Source organism: Solanum lycopersicum, chromosome 2 (genome assembly GCF_036512215.1).
Source record: "Solanum lycopersicum chromosome 2, SLM_r2.1".
NCBI lineage: Eukaryota > Viridiplantae > Streptophyta > Magnoliopsida > Solanales > Solanaceae > Solanum > Solanum lycopersicum.
Genome location: NC_090801.1, coordinates 57,674,474 through 57,689,399, shown reverse-complemented (window position 1 = coordinate 57,689,399; position 14,926 = coordinate 57,674,474). Strand labels below are relative to the sequence as shown.

At 31.9% G+C, this 14,926-nt stretch overlaps 1 protein-coding gene across 4 annotated transcripts; it reads right to left on the bottom strand.

Moving 5' to 3' along the window:
• Positions 1–4,288: 4,288 nt before the first annotated feature.
• LOC101268540 (protein HIGH CHLOROPHYLL FLUORESCENCE PHENOTYPE 173, chloroplastic) lies at positions 4,289–11,644 on the bottom strand. Of its 4 annotated transcripts, XM_004232979.5 has the most exons (17): positions 11,477–11,644; positions 9,773–9,994; positions 9,522–9,683; positions 9,300–9,350; positions 8,818–8,952; positions 8,580–8,603; positions 8,348–8,459; positions 8,081–8,206; positions 7,915–7,964; positions 6,964–7,119; positions 6,792–6,887; positions 6,584–6,699; positions 6,299–6,422; positions 5,577–5,690; positions 5,250–5,330; positions 4,528–4,686; positions 4,289–4,443 (listed from the first exon to the last, which is right to left on the bottom strand). In XM_004232979.5, exons 1-16 carry the CDS (start codon positions 11,537–11,539, stop codon positions 4,540–4,542), a joined length of 1,779 nt encoding a protein of 592 aa, XP_004233027.1. In that variant the 5' UTR covers positions 11,540–11,644; the 3' UTR covers positions 4,289–4,443; positions 4,528–4,539. The 4 variants fall into 4 exon arrangements, with proteins under 4 accessions (XP_004233027.1, XP_010316840.1, XP_010316841.1 ...); XM_010318538.4 differs by having other exon boundaries at positions 4,289–4,686; positions 11,477–11,642; XM_010318539.4 differs by having other exon boundaries at positions 4,289–4,686; positions 9,522–9,631; positions 9,838–9,994; positions 11,477–11,642.
• Positions 11,645–14,926: the final 3,282 nt, after the last annotated feature.

Below are 14,926 nucleotides of genomic sequence, written 5' to 3'. Positions count from 1 at the left end.
AAAGAAAGGAAAATAATAAAAGGAAAAATTCTTCCTAAAAATATTCTCACACACAAAATAAAAGAAAGGAAAATAATAAAACGAAAAGTTCTTCCTAAAAATATTCTTAAATCTCTTCGTAAAAATAAAAATATACAATTCGCCTCTCTCCTGCTCTCTGCCCTTTCCTGCTCGCCTCTCTCCTCTCTCTCCCAATTTCGTTTGCCATTTATACAAATGTATATTGTATAATATATAGTTATATACATATACAAATCGCATCTCTCTCACTCTTTGTCCTTTCTCGCTCGCCTCTCTCCTCCCTCTCCCAGTCTATCTTGCCATATATACAAATACATATGTATAATATACAATTATCTAACCAATATACATATACAATTCACCTTTCTCCCAATCTTTTCCCCGTCTCTCTTGCCTCTCTCCTCTCTCTCCCAGTCTCGCTCGACTCTCTCCTCCATATAACATTTAACTACAAATTGTAATTATCAAACTATAGCTAATTTTTCCTTTTAATTATATGAATCTAAATGGTAAAATATCTAGGGAAAGGGTGAAAAATGACTTAAAGTATGTGAAAGGAATAAAAATGTCCTTCGCTTATAGTTTGACTGAAAAATATCCTTATCGTCAATACTTTGGCTCAAACATGTCCTAGAAGTCAATACTTTGGTCCAGAAATGCCCCTATAGTTACAAAATGGCTCAAAAAAGCCCTTTTCGAATAAATATATTATTTTTTTCTTTTTAAACACATCTTCTTCCTAATTAAACAATTATTAAGAAACACTATTCTTATTTTCTTTCTTCTAAATCACTTTAACAAATAAAAATGTAGAAAATATTTTTTCCCTTCTTAATCTAATTTAATCAATTAAAATAGAATAATTTCATGTACCCTTTGAATAGATAATATGTCATAAATATAACATCATAGTATACTATCATTAATTTATATTTATATAACAATAAAAAATATTGATGGTAAAATAGAAAAAATTATTTTCATTTTTTATTTTTTTTTGAATTAAAGTAAGATGAATATTTTTTTTTAAAAAAAACAGAATTAATTGGAAAAAATGTGTCATAAAGAAAGTAATAATATATTTATTTGAAAAATGAGCTTTTCTGATCCATTTAATAACAATAAGAGCATTTTTGGATCAAAATATTGATGACGAGTATTTTTGGATCAAACTACAAACATGAACATTTTTGTTTCTTTCACATAATTTAAGGGCATTTTTGAAACAAAATATTGACGATAAGGATAGTTTTGAGCCAAACTATAAGCGGGGCATTTTTGTTCCTTTCAGATAATCTCTTTTCAAGAAAAAATGTGAAATACTAGTCCATTTTTATAGTTCAATACATGGCGCATTAGGATTTACTCAACTCAGAATACATGAAATAATAACATGATTTTAAATTGTGTTTCATAGAAAAGAAACACACATCTCAAACATAAATACATACTATATAAATAATTTTAGAGAGATCAAACTTTTCGTTTAAATAAATTGCGCTTAGTTAAACAAATGTTGAGACCATAATCCAATTGGTCCATTTGATGTCATGAATACAACCCTACTTTTACTGTCTATGCAGCGGAAGAAAAACTTTACCATGTTTTGATATGGCTGAAAAAAAGTCTATAATCTTGTATAGCAACTAATTCGGTTCAAGACATTTTGACAATAGTTTTTCATTATTCATAACTTTGAAATTTTCCCATTCAACAATAAAATATCAAATATAAATCTCAACTGCATTTATTGAGGCAATGATATCTCTTCATATATCACATATGTAATATTAAATGAAATCATATTATATTTTATGAACGCGTATTTTATATTATCAATTTAAAAATTCACAAAACAGCCAATGTTTGTTCCACATCATCATAATTGATCAATGCCATAAGAGTAAATTAATTGAAGGAAAAAATTGAAGATTCTAAGAGAGAAATTAGGTTATTGATGGTTAAACTGAATAATTTGGAAAAAATGAAAATTCAATTTGCCCCTACTATCGATGATTATGAAGATGTGAAAGGTACAATTAAGGACACTCCGAGGACAATTATGATAATGAAAATCCAATAATAAAAAACACCGAGAGTATTCATACAACCAAAAATAAAAAACATGTAAAAGTAGAGTTTGAACATGTAATGGTTGATGAAGACTTAGTCAATAATGGAAGTCGATACTGATAATTAGCTTCTACCATTTGGAATATGATTCCTGATTCTTGTCTGTTAGTCTTAATAACTAATGCTAATATGAGGTTTTTTTATTGAAATAATTTTACAACATATTGAAAAATATCTTTTTTCATGAGCCAATAATTATGAGAAAAAGTCATTATACTAATTTGGTTTTACATCATCCAAAAGAAATATAAACAATTAGGTATTGCCTTCGATAATCAAAGAGGGTGTGCTATCAAGTTTCGTATAATTAAATATTATATGTCTAATTATTTAATAGTTTTGTTTATATACCTATTCTTATAATTTCTTAAAATGTATAGAAGCTAATTATAATTTGATAAACATTATAACATTTCTTGTTTGATAATACATGAATAGATATTTATAAATCATTGTATGGTACATAATATAACAAATGTTTAGAGATTAATATGTTCTTATGTATTTGATTGTAGTTTTGAAAATCTTTTTCAATTGACTTAATAGTTACACAAACTATCAAAATTATTCTAGAACTTTTTATAAATAGAATTAGACTTTTTGAGTATACCAAATCAATTATCATTTTTTGCTTGAATAATATTTCATAATACATTTAATAGAAAAAAATAGATATAAATCATCATTATTATAGGAGTTGCAATGCCTTAATTAGAAGACATTCAACTTTAGAATATCTTTTTTATATTTAATTATTAAAATGATCTAATTAATTTGAATTTAAAATATCTAAAAAAAAAAACTCTCAAAGAATTGAACATAGTTTTACAAAATCAACGTTAAAGCATGACTGATTCATTGAGATAAATTACACCAATAAAGAAGTAGAAAGGAACTACGAATCTGCTTGCCTACAATTTTAATTTATAATCAAATCAATCATATTTTTTTAATTTTTTTTTTAAAAAAACATGTGCATAAGGATTAATAAAACACGTGTTTTATTAATATACTAAACACGTGTTATAGTTAAACATGATCAAAGAGCATTTTCATTTGAGCCTTAATCCAGAAGGTTGGGTGGTGATGGAGGCAATTCTCTAATTTACGCTGATTATTACCTATGATTTATGTAGTCTAATTTTATTTTATTTTGACCAAATACATATATAGATATCTAAGAGGTATTTTAATTATGTTATTTTTTTATTAAATATTGAACTATTCATATTTTATTTTTAAAAAAATTGTTGGTTGGTATGAGACTAGATTTTGTAAGGGATATTAATAGAAGATACATACGTGATTTTAGAATTCATTAGTCCAATTAATAGTGAAAATGTTTAAGAATAATTGTGTTTTACTTCAAGTCATTTGAACACATTAGAATACAAATCAAAATCATTACAATATAAACACAATTAAAGGCATTAACAATAGAAAAATCGATCAAAATCAGCGTACAATATTTAAAAGAAACAAATCATAAGTGTCTCAATGATTCAATAAAAAAATGACGTAATTAAGATATATGAAAGGAAAAATCCAACAAATTTAGAGATCTATTTATGAGTTCGGCCTTTACATTTCTAATGATACATCGAGCTGCTGGACCAGAATTAGGATGAAGCCTTAATTACGGTGTGGATGGACTTTATTTTTAATTTATGAATCAAAGTCATAATTTAAAATTCTTAACAATAACTTTTGGCTTATATTTAACATTTTAGCTTGAAATTAAGTACTTTTAAGCACTTTCTTCACTTGCCCAAATTCTCTGAAAATAATACTTAAAAGCTATTTTAGCTCAAAAAATACTTTTAAAATAAGTCAATCCAGGGTTCTCTTTTCTACTTTTGATGTAAAGACAATCTTTTAAGGGATTTGATAATTCACATTGTAATCTTTACATTTAAACTCGTGGTGTTTTTATATTTATATGAAAAATTACAACATAAAAAATCTACCTTATATATTAAAACAAAACTTCAACTTTTAAACATAACTTATAGTATCAGCGCTTTGAAACAGAGTAGATACGTGGTAAGTAAGATGCCATTTTTTTCATGGTAGTTGGTAGACATTCTATTATTTATTTCAATATGAGACTGAACTTATGCCAGCTAAAAATATGTACAAAAATACACCTCTTTTCTGCCTTTTGGACCATGAAGATCAGATTACCTTAGTTTCTTACTTTTAGGGGGAGTTGGGAATGAACCACACAACACACCTCAATCTGAGTTTTAATTTCTAGGTTCAGGTCACAAAACCCCAAAGCACGACCTTCTGTTAATAATGTCGTTGCAGCCAATGCATATCAGTATCAACTAGAGAGCAATAAACCGTTACGTTGAAATGTGCTTAACATACCATGCTAGGTCTTTATACAGAGATCGGTGTTTTCTCGAGGCTTTCTTTCCCAGTGATGCCATCTTTCAGAGTCTTGAAGAATTCATTGTAATCCTTCTCTGGAGGAGGGTTTTCTGGATCCACCGTGTACGGCTCACTAAATGGAATGACACTTTTAACCTGACCAGAAGAAGTAGTGAGATGTTAGTAACTTAGTAGTACACACTCATTCCTATATATATATGTCCATTTTCGTGACGGTGTTGACACCAACAGAAGAAGAAGATAGAATAAACTATATTCAAGAATCTAATGAATTCTCGTAGCAGTTCATTCTCTCTAAATTGGAGTTAATAGTATAACATGAAGTGATATGTACACAGTTCTGAAGATTGCTACTATTTGTCAGTGCTTCCAGACCCTTTAAAAATTTTATTTGCCTCTTATCCAAATAGATTTAGATGCATGAGTCCGAGAAGCTGAAAATCCAAAATATCTATTTAAATTAATGGCGATCCAGACAAACATACCTTAAAAATAGAATATGCACATACCTTTTTCCATCTAGCCAATGGATCGAACATTAGAGGCAATACAAACACAAGAAGTGTGGTTTAAAGCTACTCAGGATCAATAGAGTAGTCATACAACATGTTTCTCGTCAGACAAATATAACTTTGCAGAAAGTAAGGGAACATCAGAAAAAAACACATATTTGTCATACTGTAAGGAAAAAGCACCACCTCAAATGTCTTGTCACATGCATAGGGGCTTTTCAGAGCGGCCACACATATTCGAGCAACTTCTTCACGGGATATCTTCCCCTGTACATACCAGATACAAATCAGATACAAATGTTCGCATGAGAAAATTAGAAAGAAAGTTCAACGCTATCAACATGATTCGAGAAGTGATCTTCAGCTAGACTTTATGGAGGACCTAAAAAGAATTATACAGACTCCACAAGACTTAATAAATAAGAAAACAACTCTCTAATTCTGAGCATATACCATGAAATTATACAAGGCTTTATAAATCAGAAGATAAATTTCTAATTTCTGAGCAAATACCGTGATATTGTCGCCTTGATCGAAAATGAGATCAGCTCCTGCAGGCTCCTCAGTTAAGGCACAAGGTCTGACTATTGTATATGGTATCCCAGATTCTCGAATCTCATCCTCCCCCTGGCACAAAACTTTATCAGTGTGAGAATAGGGATCTCAAATAGTAAAACACTCAAGAAAGAAAGAGCTCAACGTCCTTTTCCAGTCGATACTAATTGCAGAATGCTCATGTAAATCGAGATGTAAGCTGTTATCAAATGGGAAGTGTAGGTAGCAACACATGCCAAGAAGAAGACTTCTATCTCCTACTTAATTATAACTATTATCTACTTTGTATATGGTCAAAAATTTTATGACAACTTCCAACAGGGTTAACACTTGACAAAACCACCAGCTTAACAGACATGCAACTTTGTTTAACTTCGGAAATGTTGCAAGCTAACCATTTATGTTCAATGGTGACAAAATCTCTCTTAATGAGTCCCTGTCGCTGCAATGGGAACATCATCGATCCATCTCAATGACCATTTATCATTTTCAAATAATAAGACATTTTACTTAAAAGATCACAATCCCATTTTACTATACTCCACCGCAAGGTCTAGATTTGGGACTCCACCCAGACCATTATAAGCATTTCTTTTGGTGGATAAGCATCCTAACCGTTAATCATTTAACAAGGCATTTATCCTCGTTGTGAAAGACGTAGGAAAACTCAAGGTACAAACCTTTAACTTGAATGTCAGGATGAAGCCCAATTCCTTGTTCAATCGCACAGCTGGAGGCTGTTTGCTTAAATCAATTCCTGGTCTTTCTGGTCGAGTTACACCAGCAGAACTCACATGTACAAACCTGCAGGACAGTAGAATTAGTACAAAACCGAAAAATCAAGGAAGAATGCTGCACCAGTTCAAGTTTATATACAAACCAAAAAAAAAAAAAAGAAATAAGGAAGAAAAACTCACTGCTTCAAGTTTAAACTAACAATATAAAAGTGGGATCTAGATTCAAACCTGGGAGTTATGGGATCTTTAAGATACGCTCGAATGCATGATACAGGAAGTTCAAAAGGACCTTCTTTGAATGTTGGATTCAGTTTACCATCAGATTCGAATTTGCTGAACATAAGCTGCAAATTTACAGGAAAAAATAAGTAAAAATGCAGAAAGCTGGGAAAGAGTGTGCAAAGATGAACAAAGGTAAGCTGCTGACATAAAATACCTGTAATGATGTGATTTGACTGGGGTCAAAAGGTGATGCATCTAGTACGGTTCGTGCACGGAATATAGGCCTCAAAGAAGAAAAGGGCAAACGGACCTGGAAATGATGCACTTAGGATAAAATTTAGATTTGAGGAAAATAAGCAAATTGCTGAAATTCACAAGAAACTAACCGATTGCCAACCCTCGACGGTATCGAAGATTGCTGTATAACCCACAGTATCCCAATCACTGCTAGTGCGAACAATAAGCTTATAACGACGGCCATCACCTTTAAGGCGCAACTCTAAGCCATCATAAGCAGAAAGGTCTTCGGGTTCAGAAAAGTTCTGCAACACAGGGACAAGAGAGTCAAAAAGTACTATTAGCTCTTGGCTAAGATGCTACTCGAGCTTCACTCATGAAAATTATATCTCACATGCAACTGCAATTTTGTGTAAAATTAACAGCCATACACCCATAGTGAACTCTTACTGGTTAAGTCACTTATTAGGAAATATGATTTTGCTTATTCTTGGATAACACCATCATGCTAATTGGGGCAAAAATAGGAAAGGTGTAAGGAGGGTGGAATCATCTTCCATGTAAGATAAAGAAGTAAAAGATAGCGGGAGGCTGGATGCCGTCCATGTTGGATATTTCTAGCTCCGCTAATATGGGTAGTTAGGAGTGATAAAAAGTCAATGATGAATACTCCAAATCTCCAACTAAGGAGGTAAGTCAATAAATGTCTCTCAAGTCTAAAAGTTAAATTTTAGTCAAATAGTAGCTCCTTGCAGAATATAATAGCTAAAATGTCTTTTTTTTTTGTCAAATGGCTGAAATAACCAGGATAGTAACAGACCAAACACAGAAATTAAATACAAGTACAAGGTATGGTACTGGACCTTTATAGCTTACTGGTTATGAGCCAGATTCGAGTAATGATTAGAAACTCAAAAAAGAATTATAAACAAAAAGAGAGAGACAATAATTTCTTGGGCTAATGATACATAAACACATCGATCTGATATAAGTGAAAAGTTAAGCCTCAGGCATGTCAACAACTTCAAAACCAAACATGATTTAGAAAGAAAGAAAAACAAACAGAAAACCAACTTAATTATTTTTCATTTTTTTTTTACCTTTGTCCTAATACTGGCAAACCCCCCATTATTAGCCGTGGTAACAACACCTGAACACACACGAAACAAAGTTAAAATTGATGCTTTAAGAATTAGAGATCACCACGAATCGACGGACTTCTAACAATGTATCACCCGGAACATTTTATCTATCAAGAAAGGTAACCTTTGAAAAGTCCTGTTGGTCCACCATTCTCCCCACCAGTTAGATCTATCTGGAATGTACTTTGACTCACTCCACCCATCACAACATCATCCAAAGCACCCCAAGGAAGTTCTTTAAATGAATTACCTGCATGGAAGTACCGAACAAAGTCAATCTATATACGAAACTAAACAACCTCATTTTCCAATTTGTTCTAATGTTGGTATCTGATTTTAAGAGCCAAATTTAACACTTCAACAATGGATTCTTCATTCTACAATAGCATACCTTCATATCCAAATAGTAGTTTTCCTGTGCGAATGCCAAGATTTTTTTTAACAGCATTTATTAAATTCTTCATTCCAACGTACTCCACCATTTCAGGTGAATCACCTTTAATCTGTTCTGCCAGGTAAACAAGGATGCTTAGTGAACTGGTGCCCCAACACCAAAGTTGGCTTATAAAATTGGAAAGGAAACAGTACAATATGACTCCAAGGATAGGCAATCAGTTGGCCACCTCGGGTTCAAAGAACTTGATTCCCTGCAGATTTGCATAAAGAGTATAAGCATAAGCAAGAAGTAATATTATGTTAAAGCTAAAAGATGAAACCAATGAACTCATACATGGACTACAAAGAAAAACAAGTGACTGTAGTTTTAGTCAAAGAAGGACCGAGAGTTGAATTTATGGCCTAGCAACAGAGTGATGTAAAGAATACACAACAGAAGCTTATCAAAAGTTACAGCTTATTTACCTGACTGTATTTTTCCCTGTCAGGGGTATCCCCTTCCTTCGGGCCAACAATGACAGAAACAGCATTAATTACGCTTGTTATCCCTTTGAAGTACTCAGGAAGCAGAGTGCTTGCTTTGGTAACATCTCCAACAACCTAAGATTTTAGTAAGAGAAAGCACAAGTTCATTTGGTTGAATATGTCAGTGTATGTATTGTAACAACTGTGCATTAGTCCTGATATTAATTTTCTGTGTTGCAGATATATTAATGAAAAGAATAACAGAAGGAAGTTCATGAAAAGGAATATGAATTTGGCAGGACCAGTTGAATTTTCGATGAAAAAATATAGGAAACGTCAACTGCCATAATAGAGCTTCTCAGCTGTAATTAGAGCCTAGAGGACAAGAATCAACTTCTGAGTCTCAAACTATATCAGCAAGATAAACCATGCCTGGATATCAGAGTAGAGAAAGTGAGAATAACATGAAAAAGGATACTCACCAGGTCAACATCTTCACCAAGCATTCTTCTTGCCTTCTCTTCATTTCTGACCTAAAGTATTTAAGATTGTCACGAAGAAGGGAATTTTAGTCAAAATAGAGGGAGTGAACATTATTCTTTTCTACTCAAATAACATGTTTTTCCATTTAATATGCAAAATAAAGAGTTATACAAATTTTAGAAAAGAAACAACAAAGGTAGAAAAGATCAGAAGAAACATACGAGTACTCGGACAGACAGTTTCTTGTTGCGTAATACGTCCACCACTCTTCTCCCAACACCACCAGTGGCTCCAGTTACCAGGGTAATTCCAGAAGAATCCATCGAGTTAACTGGTTTACTAGGCGATGGACCAGTTAGTTTCTCAATCAGTGATTCAAAGAACTTTAAGAAAAAGATAAATCGGTTAGAAGTAATGAAGCGCAACAAAAGAGTCATATGCCACTTGCCAGAAAGGGAAAAGAAAGGCCAACCTTTGCAGGGGAAGGAGGGCCATTAAAAAAATATAATGTCTTTATAAATCTGCCAAAATCCCAACCTTGTTTTCCAGCTTCTGCCAATATGGGTCCCTTAAACGTCTTCCGCCTATAAACAAAATTTTGACTTTTCTTATTAGGTCCAGATAATGGCCAGGAAAGATGAGATGGGGCACCTAAGGATTTCTGAGACGATCTACCACCAAGAGATGAAACACCCTGCAATGTATTACCAGATACAACGTATAAATGGTAAAAGTTAGAAATTGCAAGAATGGAGAAGGAAATATAGAAAAGGAAAATGAAGCAATGCAGTCGTCCACAGATGAACCTGAAGTCCAATTTACACTTCAAATGAATTGCAAGTCTAAGCATTTTTCCAGTGGTTAAAACAAATCCATATTATACGTGGTTAAAACAAATCCATATTATACTCTATTTTTTGGAACTGTGATATCATCAAATGTATCACAAAACCGAAAATACGTCACGAAGCTTCATGGTGTGTTTAGTGGCAGAATTTGATAAACAAAGTCATATAGCTATATTCATGGTAGTAAGTACTGATAGGTAGACAAATTCATGTAAACAACCAAGTATTTGGCGTCAACATCAAGTAAGTAAACACACACACCACCCCTAACAAAAAACCCACAATAAAAAAATCATAGTCTTCATTCACCTCTAATACTTTCTTCCCACTAAAATTCCATGTATACCTCAGTTTCATGTAGACTAAGACTACTACATTATGGTTTTAACAATAGCTTCTCTACAAAAACTGGGTTTTGGACACTTCGCACAGTTTTATGAAATATATTATGAGTGATCGATGACTCTAAGCCACCTATGTGTTATCAGAATCCAACAACTACGAGTCAAAAAAGAAAACCACTTTTCATATATAGTGCTATATGGGAATGTAGATAACTAACAGAATTTGGTTATATCTCCTCCAGGCAGTATGGGCAGACATGCTAGGAAATACATCTTTTGGTCTGGTCGGTGGAACTAGTGAACCACTCGAGCTGGTTAAATGTGTGAGGCAGAGGGCTCGTAGCATCTTTTAACAACAAATATTGGAATATAACAGTAACCTAGTAGAAACAATCACTGAACTACCTTAGATTTATTTTTTATTTTTTTTGACGACAAGGGAAACCCGCAGCCGCTACCCTTTTAGGTGCGCACAGGGTAAAACCCCGCTCCTATGCGATAGCTCGCAAACCACATAGGAGAGGTAACCTGCACCGGGCAAGCCTGGTGCGACGAGCTCGACCCAGAAGCCGAACTCCTTACGTTCACTGGCAAGAGGTTTCGAACTTGAGACCTCCAACATGGCTCAAACCACTGGGCCACCCAAAGGGTTTCTACCTTAGAGTACATATGCTATTTATTATCCATTTAACCCGGAAAACAAAAAAGAATTCATCAATATGTCCTTATAAGTATTTCTATCACCAACTTAAGGCAAACTCTTGCACACAAGCCTCACCCTCTCGAAGGATCAATTTTTTAACTGCACCTAACTAAGAAAATAATAATAATAATAATAAATAACTATGTTTTGTCTCCCTTTACACGCTAAAGTTTCCCATAACACAAAATTGAAATGCATAATCAGATAAGTATAATACATACAAAAAGACACAAATATTTAAAAATGTAACAATTATTAAAGGACATGTTGAAAAGTTGTACCTGAAAATTCAGAATAGTTGAAGATGATGATGGCTTTGTTACAGAGAAATAACAAGATTCCATCTTCCCAAAAGCCAACTTATTTTTGAGTGCAAAATTTAAAAATTAAAGAATATGTGGTTCATCAAGTGACAATGGAAATTTTGTAAGAATTAATTTACACCACATACATATTACAGAGTAGTACATGAGATTTCTGGAAGAAAATGTGGGTCAACCCATTTACTGGACAGTTTGGCCCATATTTGATTTGATGCTAAACATTTGGACTTTGGACTAGTGCACATCAAAAATGGGTTACTCATTTAAAAGCCCAAAAGCAAAAACTCGCCCAAGTGCAGTTATTAGCTTGTTGATTCTGCATAGAAACTTAGATGTTTTAAAATGTAGTGTACATCAATTGTGAAACTATTTTATAAATAATACTCTATACACTTGTTAGAATTTTGTAGATTTAGTCAAGAAATGAATATTTCTTGGCATTAGATACATTTTCTTTTGCTTAAAATAATAGCATTATTGAACAGAATATTGACGTAACTAGATAGTTATTGTCACGTGATCAAGAGTTCATAGAAAAACAAATTAACCAAATGAAAGTTCAAACACCTTTCCTCTTTCGCTTTCTCTCCACTCCTGCTCCTGTGGCTTCCTTTCCGGGTTCATTTCGACGGCGAGTGATATCCAGTGCCAATGTGTAAACCGATGAAGAATGTCGGAGTCGGAGTCGAGTGAGGCGAGGAAGGTAGGATTGGAGAGAGGATTTGGGTAGCGATTTATGGGAGCAAGAGAGGAAAGCGGTGATTGTTTGAACTAGTTGCCATGGCTTTAATGGAGGATTCGGGTTAATTTGAGAAATGGGTAAAAGGGTAATGGTTATATTTAGAGGGTCGGGGCATTGGGTTCAAAATGGGAAATGGGTCATTTTTAAAAGTTCGGGTTAACTTGATCAATTTGGGGATTTCCGTCAATTGAGGGATACAAATGATGAAATTGATAACGGTAGGGGTAAAAATAACTTTGTTTTAATGGTAAGGATATAGTCAAGTAATAAACTAAAATCGATGGATATTTTTGACCCTTTCCCTATTTTTTATGTATATTCCTCGCTTGTGAATAGAAAATTCAGAGGTTTTAGTCTTTTAGACAAATACATATTACTCATGAAACTGTAAGATTATTTTTTTTTAGTTTTTCCATTAAAATATTTTAGAAACAATTTCTCTAGAAATAAGTTCATCATACATAATAAAATTACTTATAATGTGTGGGATTTGAAAAGGGCGTTTAACAAAATTACTTATGATGTGTGGGATTTAGAAAGGGCCGTTTCTTAAATAGAGAAAAGAGAGAGCATTAAAATCTAAATTAGAAATGTATACATACGATGAAAATAAGAAAAATAAGTTTCTTAACTAGTACGTATTTTACATTGATTTTCCACCTCGATCTCTTTTGAACCTCACCTCAAGGTCCCAACCCCGACCCTTGAACCCCCTCGACCTCGACCCTCCAACCCCACCCCAACTCCTCCGCCACAAGCCCAACCCATTTTATTTGTCTGTGTTATATATAAATACTTTTTAAATAATACAATTTTTACTTTTCAAACATTAGAAAATAAATATCGATTTTTGAAGAAAATATTTTTTTGTGATATTAAAAATATACATCTGAAATGTTACTTTTAGTTATTCCACAATTACATAATAAGTCTCCTCCATTAATCTCAATCTATACTAATTAATTCATATTTAAAAGGAAGAACTATTGACTCAATTATATAGAATTATACGTATTTAACTCATGATGTATTACTTAATTAAAGTAGAGGCATGGTATGCATGTTGTTTTCTTGACTTCTACGAAATCATAAAAATTATACTTCATTTTCATAGAATACTATTTATGGATTATTATAAATCCAATTATTAGAAGTGGTGGATTTCGTCAAGGAATTAACAAAATTCTCAGGTTAAATCTCTGACGATCCTAAGATTCCTTAATTATTTAATTAGTAGTTATTTAACAACTCAATTATATTCTTTATATTATTGTGTTGTATGATGTATCTAACTTAAGGAAATAAAAATAAATAAATTAAAGGATATCGTGCCTCACATGAATAGTAATTAAATGTTTGATTAGTCATATGAAGAAGAATTTATGTTATAATTATGGAAGCTAGAAAGCCCCTCTTTTCTTCTTCTTCTTTTGGAGTTTCAATCAGAACGTAATATATACATAAAAACTAAATTTTTATAAAAAAAAATCTAACAGAAAAATGGCAAGTTGGCTAGATCGATCCTATTAAAAAATGTATATAAAATATAGCTAGTTGTGTCCTTTGTTTAAACAAACAATTAATTAAATAAGAAAAAGTATAACAAGTTACTTATTAATTACCATAATCTAAATGATAAGAATATCATCTAAGTTGAAGACTTCAAGTGATTTGAAATAAATGTAATAATATAATATAGTACTATGAAATAACGTAAAATGTAAAGCAACATTTGGACACATTTTGAGGCAACAAGTTAGCATACTTTCTCCGAAATTTTAACTTGATATATTTACTAAAAAAATAATATTTAATATATTAAATTTATTCCAAACTTATTTATTCACGGTATTTTTAAAAATCAATAAAACTAAATTGAAGATATATAGGGAAAAAAAATTTCCTTCAGTAATTTGTAAAAAATAACTAATAAAAAAAATTAAAAATATTAGACAAGTAACTAAAAACTGTATATGAGAAGCAATATTAGATACCTCTTAAAGACAAATTAATTAATATCATGCTGCCAACTCCTAATTCCTATATATGCCAAAGCATTTTTAGTGGCTATTCACTAGCTACAATAAATTAATGATTACACCTAATTAAAAGATAAAATTGCCCCGGCCCATCAATTTAGGTTTTTTGTTTAATTACTTAATTAATTGGTTTTCTGTATAACTTGTATTTTTTCCTCAAGTCTAATATTTCTTTCAATATATCCTTGAGAGACGTGACAAGTATTTGAAAAAACATTTATACTTTTAAGTAAATTATCAATTTTGTGTCTAAATTATTAATGTCTTAAAAATACTTTTTTATGTAATTAATTGAACTTATGTATGCCCTCAGTTTACGCATGACAGAGTAAATGGTCTCAAACTGTTATAAGATCATGAGGCTAGCTCATAATAAAAAAGTTAAGAGAAGCGTTGTAAAACACCCCTAAACATGATGAGAATTTAAAGACTTGTTTTGCTCATTTTGCTAATTTGAAAGTGTACTCCAATTCAGTTAGTCAAGTAAAATTTCTTTTAAGGCTGCTAATAATACAAAAATAAAACTTTAATCAATACAAAAACACTTATACGTAAATGCAACAACAAAAAAGCACATGGAGTAAACACAAAAAGGTATAGGATGGTTATAAAGTGTAGCAATCCAAT

Coding starts and splice junctions, on each gene's coding strand:
- LOC101268540 (XM_004232979.5), bottom strand. CDS start 11,539: ATGGAATCTTGTTATTTCTCTGTAACAAAGCCATCATCATCTTCAACT. Junction 9,684..9,772: donor GCCCTCCTTCCCCTGCAAAG/GTTGGCCTTTCT, acceptor TTTTTCTTAAAG/TTCTTTGAATCACTGATTGA. Junction 9,351..9,521: donor AACTGTCTGTCCGAGTACTC/GTATGTTTCTTC, acceptor TAAATACTTTAG/GTCAGAAATGAAGAGAAGGC.